Source organism: Mixophyes fleayi, chromosome 11 (assembly GCF_038048845.1).
Source record: "Mixophyes fleayi isolate aMixFle1 chromosome 11, aMixFle1.hap1, whole genome shotgun sequence".
Lineage (NCBI taxonomy): Eukaryota > Metazoa > Chordata > Amphibia > Anura > Limnodynastidae > Mixophyes > Mixophyes fleayi.
Window position 1 is genome coordinate 11026671 of NC_134412.1, and position 23952 is coordinate 11050622.

General features: G+C 40.2%; 2 protein-coding genes across 3 annotated transcripts; one reads left to right on the top strand and one right to left on the bottom strand.

Moving 5' to 3' along the window:
* Positions 1-559: 559 nt before the first annotated feature.
* Positions 560-11124, top strand: LOC142107662 (lens fiber membrane intrinsic protein-like). Of its 2 annotated transcripts, XM_075191231.1 has the most exons (5): positions 560-1221; positions 3802-4007; positions 5450-5599; positions 9594-9728; positions 10655-11124. In XM_075191231.1, exons 2-5 carry the CDS (start codon positions 3833-3835, stop codon positions 10714-10716), a joined length of 522 nt encoding a protein of 173 aa, XP_075047332.1. In that variant the 5' UTR covers positions 560-1221; positions 3802-3832; the 3' UTR covers positions 10717-11124. The 2 variants fall into 2 exon arrangements, with proteins under 2 accessions (XP_075047332.1, XP_075047331.1); XM_075191230.1 differs by lacking the exon at positions 560-1221 and having other exon boundaries at positions 2621-4007.
* A 3046-nt stretch (positions 11125-14170) lies between these two features.
* LOC142106790 (uncharacterized) lies at positions 14171-22770 on the bottom strand. The gene is made up of 5 exons (XM_075189797.1): positions 22686-22770; positions 19629-19804; positions 18491-18619; positions 16991-17107; positions 14171-15119 (listed from the first exon to the last, which is right to left on the bottom strand). The coding sequence occupies exons 1-5, from the start codon at positions 22703-22705 to the stop codon at positions 14956-14958; spliced, it is 606 nt and encodes a 201-aa protein (XP_075045898.1). The 5' UTR covers positions 22706-22770; the 3' UTR covers positions 14171-14955.
* Between the last annotated feature and the right edge of the window lie 1182 nt (positions 22771-23952).

Sequence of the window (23952 nt, forward strand, 5' to 3'; positions counted from 1 at the left end):
GATATATATATATATATATATATATATATATCTATCTAGATAAATAGAAGTTAGATAAATGGAAGTGAGATAGATATGACATAGATAGATATATATGTGATGGATAAATAGAAGTGAGATAGATAGATAAATAGAAGTGAGAATTATAGATAGATAGGTATGAGATAGATGGATAGATATGAGATTGATAGATCTGAGATAGATGGATAGATATGAGATAGATAGATAGATAGATATGAGATTGATAGATATGAGATAGATAGATAGCTAGACATGAGATAAGTAGATAGATTTATATTAGGTGGATGTCAGATAAGTCTATATATATTCATATTAGATTGGTAGATATTAGAGCTAAATATGAGTTACAGTAGGTAGATAGGATATACTTATATTAGATAACTAGATATCAGATGAGTAGATATCAGATAGGTAGATATGATAAAGTTATATATATAGGGTAGATATTATATATTTATATTATCAGATAGGTAAATATGATATATTTATAATAGATAGGGAAAATGACAGTAGAAATCTAAAAGTTAGGCACCAGCAGTAATTTGTCAGCACTTTGGTGGCCTTTGCCCTTGATATTTCCCCATCACTGATCTGTATGTATATATACATATTGTGATATTCTGCGTAGTGTGAAATGCAAAAAACAAATGAATGTATTTTAACCAGTGTGGTAAGAACAGAGCGAGACCCCAGCAATACTGTGAGACTTATTCAGCATAAGCCCGGACTGTTTTATAGTACAAAGTCGCATGTTGCCCTCTTGCCCTCCACCCTCGTGTGACACACGAAGTTCAATCCCAGGGTTCCCCCCTGGCTGGTCATGTGCCGTCCCTGACACAAAAGTGTCTGTCAGCAGCAGAGGGGTTAACCTGGGCAGTCATTGTTCCGAGAGGCCTGGTACTCTGGAAAAAACTGTTGCCCTCATCACATCCATTCACGGGCTCAGAGTGCCAGCTAAGCACAATGCCTTTATGAGGGCAATGAGTGGGGGAGATCTATTCACCTCTTTCTATCGGCCCCGGGGAGGGAGGTATCCTGAGTTAAAAAGGATTTTACCTGCGTCAACAGAAACCATGCAGAGTGACTACGAGCATCATGGGGGTTTTTTTGGACTGCAGCCTAGTCTGGCTCTTTTCAGCGTTGCTCGGCGTTGGAGTGAGACCTGTTTCAGCTCACCTCTTCTAAGGACACCTCACACAGGTAAGGGGTTACCCCGATGACCGCGCAGGTTAGTCTGACGCTTCCGATCACCTGACGTCAAGTATTGTATTTTGCAGGGTGTCACTATACACACGCAACAGTTTATTTCCCATCTAAAGCAGATCGCAAATTTATTTGTCCTGAAAGTTACGACAACTCTTGGAACTCATTTTTTGGATGTGCTCCAAAACTTTCTATTATGGGTTTATTGTTCTGTTCGCAAGAAAAAAAATAATCTGAAAAGCACAGAAATTAATTGTGTTTTAGGACTCTAGAAAAAGTAATTTTCTTTTTCCAAGTAGTTTATTTTAAAAGCGATGTCCACTGTTTGCTGTGGAAATTGGAAAAGTTAAACGGGACTCTATATTAGGGCTTCATTATAAATTCACTGTGCATCGCAGGATGTATTTACAATATTATCCAGGGGGCTGATTCATTAAGGATCTTAAATGAAGAGGTATCTTATTTCAGTCTTCTGGACAAAACCATGTTACAATGCAAGGGGTGCAAACTAGTTTTCTGTTTTGCACTTAAGTTAAATACTGACTGTTTTTTCATGTAGCACACAAATATCAACTTTAAATTTCAGTGTACAAATAAGCTATCAAGTATTTGTGTGCTACATGAAAAAACAGTCAGTATTTAACTTAAGTGCAAAACAGAAAACTAGTTTGCACCCCTTGCATTGTTACATGGTTTTGTCCAGGAGACTGAAATAAGATACCTCTGCATTTAAGATCCTTAATGAATCAGGCCCCAGATTATTAATTCCCTGCATCTAGAGTGTGAGCAGAGAGGATATTGCTTACGTGATCAACGTCCCTATTTTTTCCCCAAATGAACACACTCGTTGCCACTAAATATAACTATCGGGCGCAGCATATATCTAAATTGTGACAAAAGATTTGTTGGGAGTAAATGCGATCTTCCTTAGGCCTTGGTTTGGGTATTTGTGTGAATCTCGACTGCTAGAAACAGCAATTGCAACACAATTGAAAGGAAGAGATATAGAAATATAGCTTATTGTCATCATAAACAGTATATTGAGATCGTCAGCAGATTTGTAGAAAAACTCTGTAATTGGCCGATATACGACCTTTGTTATAAAGGAGTAGTGTGTACTCTAAGGGCATTTTTGTTATATTTTCTACAAGATTTATTTAGACACTTTTTACAATTTCCCAATATATATATATATATATTTATTATTACCTGGGTGACATGCATAATAAGAAAAAAAATAGAATATGAATTAAAATCAAGAGAAATACTGGTACTTAAATACACCAGGGGGTAAATGTATCAAGCTGCAAGTTGGAAAAGTAGAGATGTTGCCTATAGCAACCAATCAGATTCTAGTTATTTTGTAGAAGGTACTAAATAAATGATAGCTAGAATCTGATTGGTTGCTATAGGCAACATCTCCACTTTTCAAACCCGGGAGAAACTCTCAGCTTGATACATTTATCCCCAAGTGTATAGCAAATAAGACTACCAATGGTACACAGGACAACCAGAATGCGGAGACTTATTCCCCATCATTCTAAAGATGCAGAAAATGACACCCACCGCACATTTGGTAGTGTTTTGGGGGCTTGATATCGGGGACAATGAATCTAGCGCACTTCTGACGTGTGATGCCCAATATAGGATTAAGCCACAGTGTCGTTTCTGGAGCAGCTTGCAGGGAGTAACGTACACCGCAGATGAGACATTAAGAGCCTCACTAGGACATCTTTTTTCAGGGGGAGGTGTACTAAAGTGCGATTTTTGCAAAACCTGCATGGTTCCTTTGGCTGTTTTAAACCACAAGCTTTGTTAAAGGCAAAAACGGACATCAAAGCGCACAATTTCAACGCTCCAGTCCTGAGACTGCCAACCCGGTTTTCACATGTATAAAGAATACAAATCGTGCACTGTGTCAAAACCGCATGTCAGACCGACAGAAAAAAAAGCAGTTTCTCTAGACATGGTCCTGATAGGTAAGAACAGCATGGTGGGTGAGCTATCAACTGAAAAGTATCAGGGAATCAACACTGACTTATTAATTATGGGGGCAATGGTAAGTTATTAATTAAGCAGTCAATATTTATCATTTCAATAAAGTAGTGTATACATATGTATAATAAATATATATATATATGATACAATTATTTTATTAATGAGGAAATTTTATGGTATTTTTTAATAGCAGGGGCAATATAAGTGGATCATTTCATTTCGGGGCAATTTTTGGGGATTTAAAATAGGGGCAATACGAATATATGATGAGGGCAACATGTATTATTTCAAAATGGGGCCACCATTTGTAGTGGCACTACAAGTACTAGAATGCACATGGGAGAAATATATATGTCTATATACAATGTTACAAATGTTACAACACTCCGCATACTGATAGACAGATCTTCAAATCAGGGATTCCTATTCCTCAGCTATTCCTGGTATAACACTGATGAGGCCACAGTTGAAGCGGTGTTTAGCATGTCACTGTATCTCCCATGCATGTATTTGATGATTGTGTGGCTCAGTGCCATCTATGTGTGCAGCTCAGTCCCGTCTCTCCCGCTTCCTCCCCAGATATCATCTCTCGCTCGGCCTTGCTGTCAGGATGTACAGTTTCATGGGTGGTGGGCTCTTCTGTGCCTGCGTGGGCAACATTCTCCTGGTGGTGTCTACAGCGACTGACTACTGGATGCAGTACCGGCTGTCCGGGGCCTTCGCACACCAGGGTCTCTGGAGATACTGTGTGACCGGGAAATGCTACATGCAGACCGAGAGCATCGGTATGTACCCTAGTCCCTGGTTTACGGTCAATGTTTGGCTCATAAGAATGGCCATGTTTTTTAAAAACATAAATATACAATTGGCTACATCATGCCGTGCCATGACATATCCTGGTGATCCACTTGATGGGTCTCTCAACAATCTCTTATATATCAGGAGATCCATCAAGTAACTCGCCTTCAATAGCTCCTTCCTGTTTTATTGTCATGTGTTTGTTATAGCTTGTAACACTTGTGTAAAATGCTTATATTTTATTCCAGATAGTTGTCTCTTTCATAAAAGGTGTTGTAACTTATTACAGAGATTAATGGGTGATGTAGCCCCTGAGGTGTCAGGGTCCCCATCGCCGTATGAGATGAAGCTGCTGTAATATGTGTTTTGCTCTGTTAGATTAGACGGAAGAGTCTGTCCTGATTTGTATTTGCCTAAAGAAGGACCCAGTAATTGAGGCTGATTTATTTTCTTTTAAAGAACTGAAATCAAGCAATGAGAATCATGCAAAAAGGGACTAATCACCGTGATACTGTCCATATTAATAATGATGGCGCTGTCAGGAACGTAACTAGACATCTTTTGGGCCCCATATTGAAGGGGTCCCCTCATTTGCTAGAGAAGGTCACCTGTACCATCGCCGCCCCTTTACTCTCCGCCCCCACTTACACATATGAACTATGGCAGCCAACTTCTCCAAAACAAAAAACAAAACTATTTTGACTTTGACGGGAAGTAGGACAAGCTGCCCCCGAGTTACAGTGTGCCTCCTTTTATTTTTGTATAGATTCTGCTTTTTATATACAATGTCACCTAATTTGATTTTGAAAATAACAGGGGCGAGAGTAATCCATACATACATATGGAATCCAGCCAAAGAACAAAATAATACAAAACAAAATAAACTAAGTGGAGCAAAAAATGCAAAAAAAAAATAGAGTCACGGAACTTCTAATATTCTTATAATTTACAGTGGGGGTTGATCTATTTCGATTATGCTTTTATAGTGAAACATACTCTTATATTTGTTATATTTGTGAGTAGTGGTGTCGTCATTTATGAATAAGGGGAGGGGCAAATTACAACCAATCAGTTTCCAGTACTCCCTGGCACCCTCCCCTCCCCCCTCACACTTTCAAACTTCTAGCCAATCACTGTCAAAAGCAGCAATCTCATTCAAAGCTGTTGTACTACATAGTAATGTTCAAAACGTAATAGTTCTATTAGGTAGTGTAATTAGTATATATCGTCCTTATATGACCTCACTAAGTAACCGTTATAAGAATATTATCAATAGATATTTACCTGCCTGTTAATGTTTCATGTGCTTTATAGACGTTTTAGCGCAATTGTTTGGTGTCTTTAGCTGTGTACTGTTCATTGTTCGCTTGAGGTCTATAATACAGTCTATAGTGTGTCCCCATCCGGCTAACGCCTTGTCTTCTTGCAGCGTATTGGAACGCTACGCGGGCCTTTATGATCCTGTCCACCTTGTCGTGCTTCGCCGGGATCATTGCTGGGATCCTTTCCTTCGCTCACTTCTCCACTTTCCAGAGATTTAACAGATCCTTTGCTGCAGGCATCATGTTCTTCATCTCCAGTAAGTAATCAACATCTGCACCCTTGCATGAGCCGTACACACAATCACTGGCACGATCGCTGTGGGATTGCTCATGCTGCGATCACTTTTTTTCACCACCCCGTTAACTAGTTTAAACTATTACATTTTTCGCCTAAAATAATTGCCGTTTCATTAATGTTTTAAGTAAGATAGAGAAGCATTATAGTTGCACCATCCACTCCTCAGAGCCTTATTCCCCAAGGCTCAGTAGTTAGTATCACAACCCGGGCTGAAAACCGGGACTGGTGACGTTTTGGAGGGGTGATTGAGCAGGGGGGACCAATGAGAAGCGCCATAGCAGACATTGCAGCTTCTCAATGGTCCTCCACTCCCCCCCTCCCCGTCTGCAGCCATTTTGAAGAGGTGATCAAGACGTTCACCACTTTAGGTTGTAGTGCAGCTTTAATAACGCTGCAGACACCCACTACGTCGGGAGTTCTCCCTGAAACGGGCAGTCCCTGCTCCTTGTACCTGGGCGAGAGATTCAATATGCATAGAACAGGGTGTATATTAAACAAGGAACCTGACTGAACAGGTCCGGAATCATTGCTCAGTGATGTCACTAGTTCCTTGTAAAGTGATTGGCCGCATTCTCATCAATATCAGTTTTACTCACACAATGGCCAATCTAAGGCATAATTCAGACTCTAGGACAAAAAAGACGTGTTAGTAAGTAGGCCGGATGTTGGAGCTAGAGTTTCGTTAATGTGTCTGGAATGGTACATCAGAGAAGACTAAGAAAGATATTTTTGACAGAAATAATAATGTGCTGGACAGAGTAACACATTCAGTAAGGTCATATTCTGTCTAAAAGTCCTCCAGTGACACCAATGGGTATATTTACTAAACTGCTGGTTTGAAAAAGTGGAGATGTTGCCTATAGCAACCAATCAGATTCTAGTTATCATTTATTTAGTACATTCTACAAAATGACAGCTAGAATCTAATTGGTTGCTATCAGATTTTCAAACCTGCAGTTTAGTAAATATATCCCCAAGTGTCTTGTCAAGATTAATATCACATAAAGCTGTTACGGACCAAGGCTGTGAAAATTACACCATTTATTACCAAATTACTTACTTTATGAAATCTATTTATTTATTTTTTACTATATTCATCTTGTTTGAAGAGCACTTGTTCTCTACATACAGTGGAGGCAGCCATTTTAAGGGTTGAACCAATATTTTCTAATCTTAGGACCAGTGATCTCAATACGCCCAAAATGTCTTACTTACTAAGTGCTTTACTGATGTCACAAGCAACAAGGTGCCTAATTCTACCTCAGTGACTTCATTGGTCCCAAGTGAATATATAGGCTTCACATTGGTTCGATCCACAAAATGGCTGCTTCCCTTATATGTGAGGGACGGGTACATTTTAAGTATCAGGTAAACTGATGCTGGGCAGGATTTTGCTCCTGCTTATTGAAGCCGCAGTCAGTCACACGTGAGCACTAGTGCCACCATCTTGGACTGACACTTATATGGTTCCTGCCAAACGCTTAATGAGCATGAGCTGTAAACAATACCAAAAGCAGCTCTTTCTAAATGGAATAATAAGTCTTTAATGAAAGTGGCTACAGTGTAAATTCAATAATATAGTGTATTCAAACTGCAGTGCAAGATCCCTTGATGAAGCAAAGGATCCAACAATTGAAGGCCACTTCGCCAACTATTAGCCAGTGAAGGTTTCATCACCAATGCCCTGCAGAGGACTGTATTGTGAAATCACATGACTTACAATGCCCAATAGACGCTTAGATAACCAACGACCCACAAAGCAGACCAAAGAGGAGACTTCGTAATCACACTTGACAGCAGGAACGTCCCACACGGATTAAATAGGGAATTAGATCATGGCTACACGTATACCCACATGAATGGTGTTTGGATTGGTGCTTATATGTTCTTGTATATAAATTGTATTGTAATGTTATGAATTTCATTGGCCTCTGATTGCCTCTAATGTCTTTTTCAGCTCTTGGTCAACGTTCTGTAGTGGGCACATTTAACTTCATATTTGGGTGTGATATTTTGTGATTTGATTGGCTAGTTTGGTCACGTGATTTGCCAAGGTGGTTTTCATTCCGGTCCATGCTCCTTACAGCTGTGACCTGATAATCCCTGTATTACGTCTGCTTGGTCACCATTGGTTAGTATTAGAGGGATAGGAGAGTCCATATATCACAGCTGGAAAAGCAATCATGTCATGGGGGTCGGAGCAGATTTGGAGGGTGACTGCTCCCCAATCACTTCTGTTACCGCTAGCACTTTTTATTTCTATGTGGTTAATTGCAGTAAACACAAATACAGAAAGACATCGGGCCTGATTCAAGTCCAAGCGCAAATTGGCCGCACTTGTTTACAAAGCTTGCAACTTTTGCGTGGTTCCACCCATGTTCATATCACAGCGTTTCTAGAGATACATTACGTATACATTATTATTTGAATCTGGGAGGAAATACTCTCTGTAGAAGCATTACATGCCGCACGTAGACACACATAACAGAGCGAAGAATACGCACATGCGTATGTACAATAATTGCACATCTAAATGGACATAACTTGTATTTAATCATAATTAACTATATCATTAACTCTTCAATGCCTACAGTGTATGAAATGTGTTTTGAAAATAAATCTTAACGGTATACAGTTATTCTCTTATAGCTACTGAGACACATACATGTATTTTTTTTAATCAAAGACTGTGACGTGTCAGTCATCACAATCAGTGCCCTGTTGCAGGTGTAAAGGATACGGCTGAAAACAAGCGTACTGTAATAAACGCAGGATTTGAATTGGCCGCGTCTGTGTTAAAACACCTTTAATCTACATGGCCTATGTTAGTCCACCCCGTCCCTCCCCCCATTCCACCTCTCAAAATGGGGAAATGCCTCTCCCAGTCTTCCTGGGAGGGTAGGCAACTATGGTCGTAACATATCTTCTCGGTCATTGAGCAAGCACATTGACGTTATTACTGTGATTTAAAATAAAAGCATTGAGATTACGATGATCTGTTTACGGTTGATTTTGTTTCATATTAAATTAATGACTGTATCTTAAAATGAGCACATACCTCCCAAAACGCAAGTCCATGGCTGCAGGATAGGGGTGTGTTCATGTCAAGATGAGGGCGTGGCTGTAAACCGCTAGGCTGCCGATTAGCTATCTCCCTTTCCCCAACATTCGAACTCGCCGGACAGAGCCCTAAATTTGGGACTGTCCCGCTGGAATAGAGACAGTTGGTAGGTATGTGAGCATTGAAGGAGTATAAAGTAACTGTTGAATACAGGTGACCTTAATGAGATGAGTTTATTTATTTATCCAAATATATTTAACATGTTATGTCGTGATGTCCCACAGTAAGAATGAAGGACTCTTGGCCCCTGTGTCATAGATAACATACAGTGTATGTAGTTTATTGCCTTATAATACACCTCTTCTTATAGAATCTAAAAAGAAAAATGTTGCCACCTCTTGCGTCGTAAATAATATCGATAAATATAAATGATGCAATAAATGATGGTATTTTTAATAATATAATTAACCTCTATGAGTTCAGCAGCAAGCATCCGTATGAGATCTATATCTTAGAGGCAATAGTTTTCTCTATATAAAGAGGTGCATATATTATAGTGATTGTTATCTACGATGATAACAGTTTTGCACAGCAGTAGAGCACATTACATATATTTTTTTTCTTACTGAATGAACTTTTCCCCTCTTATAATCAATATCAAATAATGACATCGCAATCAAAATAAGATTGTATAGATCTTAAGATTGTAGACGGCCAAATATAGTTTCAAGCCTATCTCATATGAAGGTAGTCTCACTGCAACGCGGGGGGTTAGTCAGTGTTCCGAGCTGGCGATAGACATGTGATACATATCCCATGATGCTTTTCTGTTACACCTTCATTGCATCCAATCTGCTTTCTGTGTTCACCTCTCTCTTCTCTTCTCCCACAGCTCTGTTTGTGCTGCTGGCCATGGCTATCTATACTGGAGTAACGGTTAATTTTATGGGCAAGCGGTTCGGCGACTGGCGTTTTTCCTGGTCCTATATCCTGGGCTGGGTGGCTCTGCTAATGACCTTCTTTGCAGGTGAGATATTATTATTATTATTATTATTATTATCCTTTATTTATTAGGCGCCACAAGAGTTCCGCAGCGCCGTACACAGCACAAACAGTAGACTAAACAAGGTGACACATTACAAACGGTTAACAAAAAATACCAAAACTTCAGAGACTCCAGGCAGGCTAATGCAGTAAAGACGGAGCAGAAGAGCAGGCATGGAGAACAGAGGAAAGAGGGCCCTGCTCAAATGAGCTTACATCTTAAGGGAGGGTAGACAGATCTCAGGCACACAGGGAGCAAGTTGAAGTAAGTGGGGAGAGAACAGGGGGGCGGGAGGAGAGAGGGGAAGAACAGGTGGAGGAGAGGTTAGGTGGAAGGTTGGTAAGCCTTTAGGAACAGGTAAGTTTTGAGTGCCCTCTTGAAGGAGGACAGATTGGGAGAAAGACGGATGGAGCGAGGGAGGTCGTTCCAGTGAAGGGGGACAGCACGGGAGAAGTCTTGGATTCTGGAGTGGGAAGAGGTGATCACAGTGGAGGAGAGGCGACGGTCATTGGCGGAGCGCTCGGCCAATATTATTGTGGTTCTCGCGGTTTGTCCCCGGGTCACACGACCCGTCGCTGTCACCAGGTTGCTCAGAATAAGGTAGCGGGACATAGGAACGTTTCCAGTTTGCGGAATTCTTTAAACTTAAATTGTGGCTAGTCCAGTTGTTGCTTCCCGCTCCGTGGTTTCGAAAGGGATGAACTGGTGACTTAGCTCTGCCTCCGCCAGCAAACTGGGGGAGGCAGAGCGGTCCGCATCAGTAGACAACCCCTTTAAAAGACGTATATAAATACAGGGTGGCTGCTTAGAGCTTCTTATTGCACTGTGTTACAGCTGACGTCTGTCTGTGAGTATTTGTTCCATCATCTTCCCAAAATCACTGCTCACACCTTGTGTTTCCCTCGCAGGGATATTTTACATGTGTGCCTATCGGATGCACGAGTGTCGGAGAGTGACCGGACCTCGTTAAAAGTGTGGCAGCGACGACAGAGACGGAAAATACAGGGAATAAAGCATCGAAAGACAATATCGCCATTTTTCTCTTAAGTCTTCATAACCCGGCCCCCAAAATGTGTGCCCTGCAGTGGAATGGTGACAGCCCAATCTATTGGCCACCGAGTAATTTGGATACTGTAGCAACCATATGACGTAACTAAGGTGTCCTCTGTAAAAATGGGGTTAGGATAACATAATATTTACACGTTCATATTTTGAAGTCTTCTGCTGTGTAAACACCCCGTTTAGCTTATGCTATGAAGTCCGGACATAAACACTTTACCAGTTTCAACCATCACGGCGTGACATGAGAGTTCTCACCATCTAAACACCTCCGACTCAGTTATTTAATAAAGTGCATTTTGTGCATTTTTGTGCTAAACCGCCTCTGAAGAGTTATTTATTTAAATATGTAGTGCAGAGTACACACTATTAATGTATCCTGTAGCAACCAATCAGGTTAGACTTGTCATTTTTCTAGCACAGGATTGATTATTAGTTAAAAACTGAAAGCAAATGTTATTGGTTGCTAGGGGTTACAGCATCTTTGTGTACATTGCACCAGGTTATCAAACAAGCCCCTTTCAAGAGGCTGCTGGGTATTTATTTGCCGTTAAAGAGTTTTGCATCGTTGAGTAACTGCAAATCTGCACTAATCACACTAGCAGCTGTCCATTAAGCCTATTTAAGGCACATTTGGGTGTGGCTTACAAGCCAGCCCTTGCTAGATGTAAACCCCTATACCTGGGAGGTGAGTGCATCTGATTTTAACTGTATTTTAATGGTGTTTAAAACATATAGGTCAGTGTAGGACCTGCATATAATGAGGTGCCCTTGGCGTTGGGATGCAGGCTTAAGTCTTTTGATCAAAATATGAACTAATACCTCATGTTTTCATTTTGCTAGATACACACAGATATGCAGTTTAAAGGATAAGCACTGACAACTGTTTTTTTTTTTGTTTTGTTTTTTGTTTTTTTAGTAAATAAGTCTGAGTGCATTGACATCTTTATGATAAATGTGCATCTACTGAGCTGACGATTTTCCTAGAAAGGGCAAATGAAAGAAAGAGCCAATTACCCAGAAAAAGAAAATAGGTGAACAAATATTGTCTTATATAAATGGGTTGTCCAATTATAGATGAATTTAATGGGTGGGTTTGTACAAGCCTTCCTGAAGCTTTTATTAACTATATTATCTCTTTTACCCCTTGGATACAATGTAGCTCAGCTCTGCCTTGTACACGGAGTAAAACAGTATCCACAGGACAGTTCTGTGATTTACCCAAAGGCAACTTAAATAAGCATCTCTGTCTGGATGATATAGAAGCTTTGATGAAATACACAAACAGAACCCAGAAACATTAAGCTAAATATATTGTCAAAGTTGCAGGAATACCTCTACAGACCAAGAAATTAATGTTGTCAGATGGCGGACAATTACTTTATGTAATTTTTCATGTATAAACATTATATAATGTGTAAGTGTCGCTTTCAATGTTCTTTCTCTGCTACACGACCATTACAGGGGCCTATTATTAGCAATATCACTTTTTGGTGAGTTAGGGTACTGTGCAGAAGTAATCATCATGGAGTACTGGGCAACAGTGATCATCATGGGGTACTGTACAGTAGTAATCATCATGGGGTATAGTACAGCTGTAATCATGGAGTACTGTGCAGCAGTAATCATAATGGAGTACTGTGCAGCAGTAATCAGCATGGAGTACAGTACAGCTGTAATCATGGTGTACTGTGCAGCAGTGATCATCATATAGTACTGTGCAGCTGTAATCATCATGGGGTACAGTACAGCTGTAATCATCATGGGGTACAGTACAGCTGTAATCATCATGGGGTACAGTACAGCTGTTATCATCTTGGGGTACTGTGCAGCAATAATCATCATGGAGTACTGGGCAGCAGTAATCATCCAGGGGTTACTATGCAGCAGTAATCATCGTGGGGTTAGTGTGCAGCAGTAATCATCATGGTGTACTGTGCGGCAGTAGTCATCGTGGGGTTAGTGTGCAGCAGTAATCATCATGGTGTACTGTGTGGCAGTAATCATCGTGGGTTACTGTGCACAAAGGTAGTCAACATGGAGTACTGTGCAGCAATATTTATCATAGGATTCTGTGCAGCAGTAATCATCATGGCGTTATCTGCAGCAGTAATCATCATGGAGTACTGTGCAGCATCTTAGTAGTATTGGACATCACGGAATTAGAATTTTAACTCCCTTTTGACGTTTCTGAAAACTGGTGAAAAGAAAACAATGTAGTGCAGCCAATGTGATGTCTGCTTTCATTGTCTGCACTGCAGTGAAAAAATGATAGAATCATATTTGTTCCTACTGTTTACAGTACCTGTGCGCCTGTATTTATAAATGTCTCAGTTTGTCCTGATTAAATCATACTTTTCCCTTATTAGAAGACATATAATATGTATCTGGCATATCTCCCAACATTGTGGGAGAAAATCATTGGGGCAAAAATTGCCTACACTCTAGATGTAACCACCCACCGTAGATTAATCTAAACACCTCCCTCAGTAATGCTATGCCATGTCTAAGTGAATACCTGTCACGTGTGAGGAACATTTACTATAATGTGGCAGGCGTTAGAGAGCAACTTGACCATGGGGATAGTGCATAAAAGGAGTTTGCAACAGAACGATACAAATGCACTGTTTATTTATTTATTGAACGCCAGTATAATAAAGATCACATTCTGCACACTTGATATGATTTTGCTCTTGCGTCCAGAGGCAGAAGTAAGTAAGTAAATATGGTGCAGTATTTTGGTTTTAATGTGTCATGTTCTTGCTTGGTTTTTATTTATTTTTGTCTCTTTATTAATTATTTGGATTCCTGACACGTAAAGTAAACACAGGCGTAGGATACAACAATCAGGATGTTTTTATTAAAGAAACAACAACAGATCTTTAACAACAATATACAGAACATCATTGAGACATTTTAAACCCCTTTACATCCAGAGGTGTTTCGCCCATACATGACCAGAAGCTTGTTGCATGCTTATAACATGCGTCGATAACACAGGAAAAAATTGTTCTAGAAATTAGTCTATCCGAGTGGATCTTTTCTTTAGGTCATATAACGCTTTTGTTTTGGTAGCATATTGGAAAAAATATATTTGCATTTTAATTGGATGATATAGGGAAAAAGCAATAGAATTAGGAAACAAAATGTATTTAACCATGATTCTGCCTTTTATTGCTTTCATGTAGTTAGTGCAGCCTTACAAATATGGAGAATTACAAATGCACACCTGAAATGTTTATAGGCATACCGGTAGTATGTACATTAGGAAATGTTTGGGCTATTTACACGGCCACAGTAACGTTTTGGATATGTATTTATTATATTCTACTTCGTTTTGTACTTTCTAAATATTTTTTGCCCTCATTAGGGGACCCACAGTTAGCATTTTTTTTTGTTACTAAATAAGCATGAGGTAACACACAGAGACATAAGATTGCACGTCATTGCTCTAACACTAGGAGCAGTGTGCATTAGCTTATCTTACTACAAGAGGGTTTCCCTCATGCAAGGGAACCCCAGTGATGATGTCATAGGACATCTGCATGAGACAAGAGAGCTGCAGGTACACAGTGTTCTATTTTAGAACCTTGTGTATTTCTCATCTAAAGGCCAGGAACTCCGTCTAAGGGTTCTCAGCCAATGCATGTTAGCCGAAGAATCACACTGGGTACCAAAAGCAGGAGATTGTATATACACGTTTAAAGGAAGACAATAAGGTAAGGCCATAGTAAGATAGGAAAACCCTTTTAAAGACAATATACCTAAATATACCAACTGATTCAGAACAGAGTATTTGTGTTTTTGTAACATAAGTGTGTGCGTTCCTTATTGTAGCTAGCCTAGCACAAGTATCGCCTGTCCTTTGTACTGTTTTTTTATTTTAATTAGGAAATTTTTATTGGTGCGAACCTTGTTGGTCTAATAGGATAAGAGTTCTCTTCCCTTTATAGATGAGTTTATAAGCTTATGTGATCCATTGTACTGTTACCTTTATCATCTTGGGACGACATAGCAGAATAATGCTCCAACTATAGAGCACCCAGTTTCAAATATGTTCTAACACACGCTGGTGAAATGATTACAAAGTATTCTATTAACATTAAATATAGAGGTTATATATAATTTGCAATTTAGCATTAGATTTCTTTTAAGACACAATAATGCTGCTGGGCGGAGGGTCGGCCATGTAGCTTGGTGGGGGATCTGCCATGTAGGCCGGAGGAGGCTGAATATTGTCACCCTCCGGTTTTACTTCTGGTGTTGGTGAGTCTTGGTCAGGTTCTATTTTTGCATGATAAAAGCTCAGGCCAACTGTGAAGACAAAGGGGTTCGGTTAAAGGAATATTCAGCTCTGTAAGAAAACGTGTTAAAGACATTCCTGGAAGGTAATCAAGGATTGGGAATAAGAATGTTAGATGATAGAGGCTTGTTAGACGCTAGGACTTGTAGATCCAAAACAGCTGACGTGCCAAGCGTATGGCATGTGTACCAGTGTCCCAATTTTGGCAGAACAGTCCCAATTTGAGGGGATTGCGGCACCATTCTGGGCACGTATCATAGGCTGGGGCCTGTGGTGAAGGCAGGAACTCAAGGGGGTTTTTAAGGGGAGGAGATTGGGAGCAGCCAAGGGCTAGGCACGCCCCTTAGGGGTCTGGCTGCGCTTAGTATGATGTGGATAGTCCCCTGTCATTATCCGGCAATGTCCCTCTATTGAAGGAGGCGTGTCAGTGTCCCACTTTAGTAATTTTAAATGCTGGGGGGAATGGTTTTGCAGGCAAAATTCAGCCTATCAATGTACTACAACCCAGGGACTTGTACTTGAGACACAAAGTCTTAATTCTCATGACTGTTGGTCCAGCCTACAAAAGTACTGTCTCCACTTTAGGCGATGGATAGACTTAATTTGGTTTACAGTCAGGAAAGATTTCCTTTCTCATTTGGAACAATTGAGACCAGGAGAATAGAGTTTCGGGCGAATCCTCTTGCACCCTGGGGAGAATAAACTACCCCCATCCCGCCTCTCCTCTTGTAAAGTGGGCGGGACGAGGCCCCAGATGACGCGTTTCGCATCATCAGGCCTAGCTGGGCTGTCCATGCATTGACGTGTCCCCCGCACTTTGCCTTTGGTACTCTACTTCAGGATCTTCTGCAGGAGAGGGCCAGAAAGCAGGTAAGTCTGTAAGTATTGATTTTACCTGTCAGATGATATGTAGGTAGAGTGTGTAGAAAGTGTTCTGATACAGTGTGAACATATAAAGAAGTGGAAGTTGCTCTATCAATTTATAGGCTATAGCAGGTGCTTGAAAGGGTGGGGTTATCCTGAAAGGAACAAACACACAGAGAGATCCCCCAGCACACTGCTATAGCCAGCAACAGACCTGCCATTTCTACTGTAGATAAAAATGCAAAAGTCTTAGTTGCACACATTTGCAAATGTATGTTAAAGCCGGAAGCCACAATGAGAGTCCCCTATATTTGGGCCATACATATGTGTTTTTAAATTGAGGTACCTCTTTGGTAAGTTAGCTCTCAATTTAAAAACGCATATGTATGGCCCAAATATATGGGACTCTCTTTGTTTAGAGTTAGGACCACCCTATTAGCAAATGCGCCATGGCGTGGCGGGCGGCTTTAACATACATTTGCAAATGTGTGCAACTAAGACTTTTGCATTTTTATCTGCAGTAGAAATGGAAGATCTGTTGCTGGCTATAGCAGTGTGCTGGGGGATCTCTCTGTGTGTTTGTTCCTTTCTGGAAAACCCCACCCTTTCAAGCACCTTGTATGAGCCTATAAATTGATTGAGCAACTTCCACTTCTTTATTTTTCTGAGAGGCATGTTGGTGTCAGTAGCTGAGGGGGAGTGCTGACATTGGATTGCTATTTGGAGGCTTCTGGGGTACCTCTTTGGTAAGTTAGCTTGCAATTTAAAAACACAAATGTTTGGCCCAAATATATGGTACTCTCATTGTTTAGAGTTAGGACCACCCTATTAGCAAAAGCGCCATGGAGTGGCGGGCGGCTTTAACACACATTTGCAAATGTGTGCAACTAAGACTTTTGCATTTTTATCTACAGTAGAAATGGCAGATCTGCTGCTGGCTATAGCAGTGGGTTGGGGGATCCCACAGTGTGAACATACCCTAAAATAAAAGTCCTATTTAGCCTTTTAAAATACTTACAAGCAACACACATCAACACTGCGGCGACCCAACCTAAGACAAGGCCATATGCGATGCTTTCAAAAAGAAGGCAGAAGTAAATAGTTGCAGATATCATTCCACCCAATTCCACAATAACTAAAAGAAAGGGAACACAATTAACATGCTAAATTATTCCAATTACTGCGTCCCTCCCCCAGATTCAATACGATTGATTTATTGGCATTGTGAAAACAGCATAATTGTGTTGTAACCTATAGAGACTAATTACTATTCCTTAAAATAACTACCGCCCTGGAACTTCTGGGGAATGAACTGAAACATTGTTATCATACTTAACATTTTTATCAATGAGTATTTGTCCGGTAGTCCTTAAAAATGTAACTTTTTAGTACACCAAGAAAAAAAACTTTAATACAGTGTATGATTAACAACACAGATATCATTCTTGAGAAAAGAAGACAGTACAACCCTTACAGTATAAATTGCTACTCTTCATAACTTGCAAATAGATAGGGGTAATTTGACTGTTGCCCCAGTCCCACTAATTTATTAAATCGGCACTGTATAAAAATTCGCCCCTCCCTCTGTCTTATCCTTTCTACTATACTGCATTAAGCATTATTTAAATCAGCTGTTTTGGACTGTCCTGCGGGCTGAAGATCATGTGACCATTCAGAGATTCTGGGTTGGGTTTCTCAGGTACACAGCGAGCATGCACCTGCCAATACATGGGATATTTACTCTCACGAAAGCTGCCCCACCAGTTTGCTAACTTTCTCCTACCCTAAAAGAAACCCCAGGGATCGCTAATCCACCATATAACTCCCACTTTCCAATCAAGCCCCACCCACTTCCCTGTAAGCCACTCCCCTTACAGGGTCTGTGAATCAGGACTGTCCCGATACACTCCGAGCAATTGAGAGGTATGACTCTCCATGAATTACATTTGGCTGCTGTTTGTTGATGAGGTCATACACAGATATGATCATCAAGTGGCTCCTTCAAAAGTCACTGTCGGGAGCACTGCTAAGTCTCAAATGTAAGTTAATGTTTGGCGCAGTAAGTCTCAAATGTAAGTTAATGTAATGTAATTTAAGGCATGGTGTTTCAAATGATAAAAAAAATCTTATCCAGAATAACCTAAATCTGAAAAGCATTCTGGCCCCTCCCACTTCAAAATTGCCTACACAAAATTGCCTACACATCACAACCCCCTGCAAACTTGCCTACACACATTGACTGGGATGAAATTCTCTCTGTTACTTTTAATATTCTAATTCTCTGATTGGTTATTGGTCCTTGGTCCTCCTGGCCACACCCACTTCATTTTCTGTACAAAAGCGAACTGGCCTTGAAGAATGATTACAGTAAATGCTCCGACCCCCATCAAAATAAGTAAAAATAACCCATATTTATGAAGAAAGTGTATTTTTCTCATAAGGACACAAAACATGAAAACCATTATTTGAAAAATCCAAATGTGACAATGGAAAGGAAAATCTCTCATTTGATACTTACCTAAAAATATGGTGCATTTTGCTATGGCCATTTTTATATTTGAAACGTCATACCACCATGCCACTATTACCCCGATGCAGGTGAGGAGAGCCACGATAAAGGAGCACGTGAGTAAAACCTTGGCATGTACTGAAAATGAGAAAGAAAGATAGAGGTTAAAGCACCAAACACACTTTATAAAAACATAATCTCCTCTTTGTTTGGGGCAGCTAATTCTTGCTGCAGAATCCCTCTGTAATCAGCATGGGTATGCTAGCACTTGTAGTACTACAAGCTCCAGCATACACAAACACTTGCAGACAGACCACGCTGGCATCAGTAGTGCACCATGTCAGAATCCTTTTATATCATTTTATTTTTATTATCAATTCACACCCACAATTTCGGAACAGCTATCAAGTTATTATATAACTGGGCATGACTAGTACTGTGAATTTTATTTGGCATTACTGTGACAGTCATTGCACCTCAGGGGAGTGGCCAAAAGACACGATTGGCTGTGCCCCACCTCCCCCCACAGTCGCAGTACACATCTATTATTAGCAACGACGGTGACATTTTCAAAGCTGCTCTGCAAAATAATTGCTACGTTTTACATTTGGCCATGAAATTTCACATGTTTCACAAGGGAGGACGGGGGTTTAGCCTCTAGCGTTTCAACTCATTTGCTACTAATAAAGTTTTATTTTCTATACATTTTCATGCCCTGTCTCGCGGGAAAGGCAGTTTTAATTTTGGAAGAATTTTGTGTTGTTCTTACCCTCTAATTATCCTGTTTTTGGCATAATCAAAGTAGGCAAAGGTTTAAGCAGTCCGGAGCCTGGCCAAAATACGTCGGTATACGTTTTTTTAATGGGTACATAAGTTATTATATCACGGTTTTAAAACTTAAGTTAGGTAAGTTCCAAGGTCGTCAAAACGGTTGCCTGATCCTGTTGCCTGGGAATTTCTAAAGAGGTCTCAGCCGCAACGATCGTGAGAGAGTAGATACGTTTGGAATGCTATTTCAAAATGAACCATCGTTTGCTTATATAGTTCCCCCGAGAATAGGAGTGGAGGTAGCCAATTTGTGGACTGTTCCACTGTAGCCTCCAAGCCACCCCCCCCCCCCCCAACTAGGATATAGTTTTTCACTTACTGATGTCAGCGTGGGAAATACAAACTTCTGAGGTGCAAAATTTCCATAATCCAGCAAACTCTATTCTACGAAATCCATTAGCCCAGTGATTAGTCGATATGGCGATGAGCAGGAAGAGCGTGCTAACATTTATCGATGCCGCCACGGCCGCTCTCAACCTAATGGACCGACTGGAGCTGAAAAGCAAAGACAATATGATTTATTTTAAGGGCAGCAAACATCCACGCAACTTTATTAATCATAGACACTCAAAAATCAGACACCATATCACTTAAAAAGAAGATACCTTTCCCACAAAAACATAACCTGGAGGTTAGAATAATATCGCACCTATACTAGACCCCATACTTGCCAACTCTCCCTGAATGTCAGGGAGACTTCCTGAAATAGGGGTGAACTCATGACCCCAGTGCTGTGAGGCAGAAGTACTAACCACTGAGCCACCGTGCTGGCCATAATAATAAATAAAGGGTTTTTCTTCCACCTCTCTACCCATCCACTACTGATTTAGTGAGGGGTCCCTCCCTTTGGATGAGGATCTGCCTATCCATTCAGCAGTCAGCGGGCCCCTTCCTTCTCCGCTGCTTAGAGATTTCCTTTACTAAAGCTTAACAGCAGAGGGCGCACTGATTGTAGGTAACGAGGAACCTCAGGCAGGAACCTCTACTGAAGTGCTATTGTTGAAAGTGAATATGTTCTTTTTTAAAAAAATGATTAAACGGCGTTACTTGACTGCCGAACTGCACGGGCCGCTTGAATTACGAACTCTGAACCAATAAATTTGCAGAGAATACTGCTGGATTAAAAGTACTGTGCCGTAGATAAAACCGGTCCTGCCCAATTAAAAGTTGAACCCCTCTTTTGGAAATTACTCTTAAAAGAAGCTAAATTGTCATCTCCCTCTAACATCCTTAGCTGACATCATTTCCCCAAGTGTGGCGTTAGGTGACCCTGGCTTCAAGACGGTCAGTTATGTATGTTACATGTGACTGCCAAATAGATGGGATTTTGGTTTTTCCTGGACTTGGGCAGACGCTGAATTACCCCCTTTGTGCTATGTGGTAGCGTTTACACCTGAAACATTTTATAATCTCCCTCTCTCAATGGGAATCTTTTTAACATAAGTTACTTGTATACATAACATTACTGCATACAAAAAATGCTTTATTCAAATAAAATGACTTCCGCAAAAACATTAATTCATGCACTCATCATCTCCCGCATCGACTACTGTAATTCCCTCCTTACTGGTCTTCCCAAAGTCAGACTTGAACCCCTACAATCTATTCTGCACGCAGCGGCTAGATTGATTTTCCTTGCAAACCATTATTCCTCTTCTGAGCCACTCTCTGTCTCTACATTGGCTGCCTGTATTTCAACGAATCCAACATAAAATTATTCTGCTAACATACAAGGCCAGCAAGAAAATTGCACCAACATACATCTCTTCACTTGTCTCAAACTATCTCCCAACTCGACACCTCCGTTCTGCACAAGATCTACGTCTCTCCTACACCCTCATCACATCCTCCCATTCCCGGTTACAGGATTTTTTTCCGGGCTGCACCCACTTTGTGGAATTCCCTCCCTCGCACAGTAAGACTTTCCTCTAGTCTTCAAACCTTCAAGCGTTCACTGAAAACCCACCTCTTCAGACAAGGTTATGATATTCCTCAACCACCATCTTAATCTCCCTAGGTTACCCTGTTACCACACTCTACACAGCTAACGCAAGACAACAACCCTCTGACCAACATTGCAACACACACAGCCCACTCAGTACTTTTACCTTTGCATTTTAGCGGGTCCAGTGTGCAATATGATGTAGCACATGCCCTTGTGTTTCAAACTCCTGTTGTCCCATAGATTGTAAGCTTGCGAGCAGGATTCTCTTACCTCTCTGTCTGCATGTATTACCCAGTATTGTTTTATTAATGTTTGTTCCCAATTGTAAAGCGCTATGGAATTTGCTGGCGCTATATAAATAAATGTTGATGATAATGATGATGACTTCCTGCTAAATATGCATTCATCACACCCCTTGATAGCGGGTGGGCTCTTCACAAATAAATAAAGTACTTAATCCCTGATCAACCACATAGAAGTTATATTCAAAGCTCTCTAGCCAGGTGAAGGAAAGTCTTCAACCTTAGCATGATATGTTAACTGGATATAATACAGCTACATTGTATTTTATATATCCTGCACTAAATATCAATCTGGATATCATAAAAACAGAGAGTGAAATGGATATGCAGCATAGAGAGCAAACTAGGCGGTACTGTACAAGTACTCATGCTGTAGAATTATTATTATTTATACATTATTGACAGGGTAGGGCAGGGTTTCCCAAACCCAGTCCTCAGGGCTCCCCAACAGTGCAGGTTTTTCATATCTCCTTGCTGGAGCACAGGTGTAATCATTACTGACTGACACATTGTAACAGATCCACAGGTGGTCCTAATTATGTCAGATGTGATCCAGAAAACCTGCACTGTTGGGGAGCCCTGAGGACTGGGTTTGGGAAACCCTGGGGTAGGGTATTCAATAAGTGGGTAGCGGCACAGAAGAAATCTTGTAGGCAGGAATGAGAGATAGATATCAACATATATACTGAGAACTACACCTTTAACCGTGCATTTGTCCACAATTAAAAAAAATAAAAATAAGCAGTGCACTAGCCGTGCAGAACAAGAGAAGTAGTACTGTGCTAATCCATCCCAAAAAAACGATGAATAATTTCAGAGATAAAAAAATACATGATCAAGCCCTTAAGCAACAGAGCTGTCTATGGAAATAGTTTACATTTATACCCATTTAAATAATATGTGTAACCTCATGTCACGATACTTTGCGGGCTTGCAGGTTTATCATGTTTATTGCTAATTAAATAAATATATACCGTGCGTCTATTGTCATTCACTTAAGACCCCAAATAAAGTTTTCTAGAACCAGCTAAAAAAACATTTTGAAATGGAATTAATAGTGTTTGCAGTTCCTGCAGTAGGATTTATGTTATCTATGGAGTTGAAGAAAATTCTGGGTCAGTAACATTACCTTGGTTGGCCCGTAATCATGATGCCTCCTTCATCCAACGCTCCTAAAACTGAAAAGTTAGTACTGCGTTTCAGTTTATATTTTCACAATACTCTCCACCCCCCCCCGTATGTGGTTGTGTAAAGATTGCACCATTGAAGAATTAGTATGTGGTAAGTGCAAAAAGGACTCTCAGTTTAAACAGTGTAATAAGTTATGGGATTCAAAAATCAAAATACTTCTCCCCTTTTATTGAACAGACTGATAACATTCAGTACCAAATGCTCAGTAGGGTTGAAAACAGTAAAGAATATTATTGCTACACAGGTCAAGTTAAAAGATTCATTCAAGAAAAGTATCATGTCACATATGTTGAAGTGTTGTTGTAACTTGTATGTTAATATTACTCAACGGCAATTGACTTAATTTGAACAACAAATGCACAGTTATATATATATATATATATATATATATATATATATATATATATATATATATATATATATATATATATAGGGCCTGATTCATTAAGGAAAGTAAGTAAAAAAATGAGTGAGTTTTCTCATGGTCAAAACCATGTTTCAATGCAAGGGGTCCATATTAGTTTATTATTTTGCCCATAAGCAAAACAATGGTTGCTTTTACATGTAGAACACAAATACTTGATAGATTTACATTAACACTGAAATGTAAAGTTGATCTAGGACATGCCCTACCCTAACTATAAATCTGTCCCCACATTTTAAATTTACTCTCCCCCTCCTCTAATGCAACATGGCTTTGCCAATGTGCAAATTTACTAATTTTTTTGCTTTTACTTTCCTTAATAGATCGGGCTCAAAGGGCTAGATTTACTAAGCTGCGGGTTTGAAAAAGTGGGGATGTTGCCTATAGCAACCAATCAGATTCTAGCTTTCATTTAGTTAGTACTTTCTACAAAATGACAGCTAGAATCTGATTGGTTGCTATAGGCAACATCCCCACTTTTTCAAACCCGCAGCTTAGTAAATCTAGCCTATTGTGTTTTCTAATGATCTGCTTTCCCATGGCAATTTTGAAGGAGCTTATATGGGGTAGTGCACTTACTATGGTCAAATATGAAGATATTAGATGTCATTGGGGCTGGACCAGAGTGGCAAGTACGGCAGTTTGGGCAGGTGAATTTGCTCTGCGCATACCTAGAAAGTGTGCATAAGCATTTGCTCCTATGCAAAATGAAATGATTTTGACAGTTATGCCTGGAGAGGTGGAACAAGGGAGGGAAGAGGTGTTCTAACATTGGTTAGAG

Bases quoted from the DNA above. Each gene is read 5' to 3' on its own strand.
- LOC142107662 (XM_075191230.1), top strand. From the start codon at position 3,761: ATGTGTGCAGCTCAGTCCCGTCTCTCCCGCTTCCTCCCCAGATATCAT. The intron at 5,600-9,593 runs GTAAGTAATCAA...CTTCTCCCACAG, and splicing joins CATCATGTTCTTCATCTCCA to CTCTGTTTGTGCTGCTGGCC. The intron at 9,729-10,654 runs GTGAGATATTAT...TTTCCCTCGCAG, and splicing joins GCTAATGACCTTCTTTGCAG to GGATATTTTACATGTGTGCC.
- LOC142106790 (XM_075189797.1), bottom strand. From the start codon at position 22,705: ATGATTACGGGCCAACCAAG. The intron at 19,805-22,685 runs GTAATGTTACTG...TTTGCTTTTCAG, and splicing joins ATGATTACGGGCCAACCAAG to CTCCAGTCGGTCCATTAGGT. The intron at 17,108-18,490 runs GTAAGTATCAAA...CCTTTCTTTTAG, and splicing joins AAAATGCACCATATTTTTAG to TTATTGTGGAATTGGGTGGA.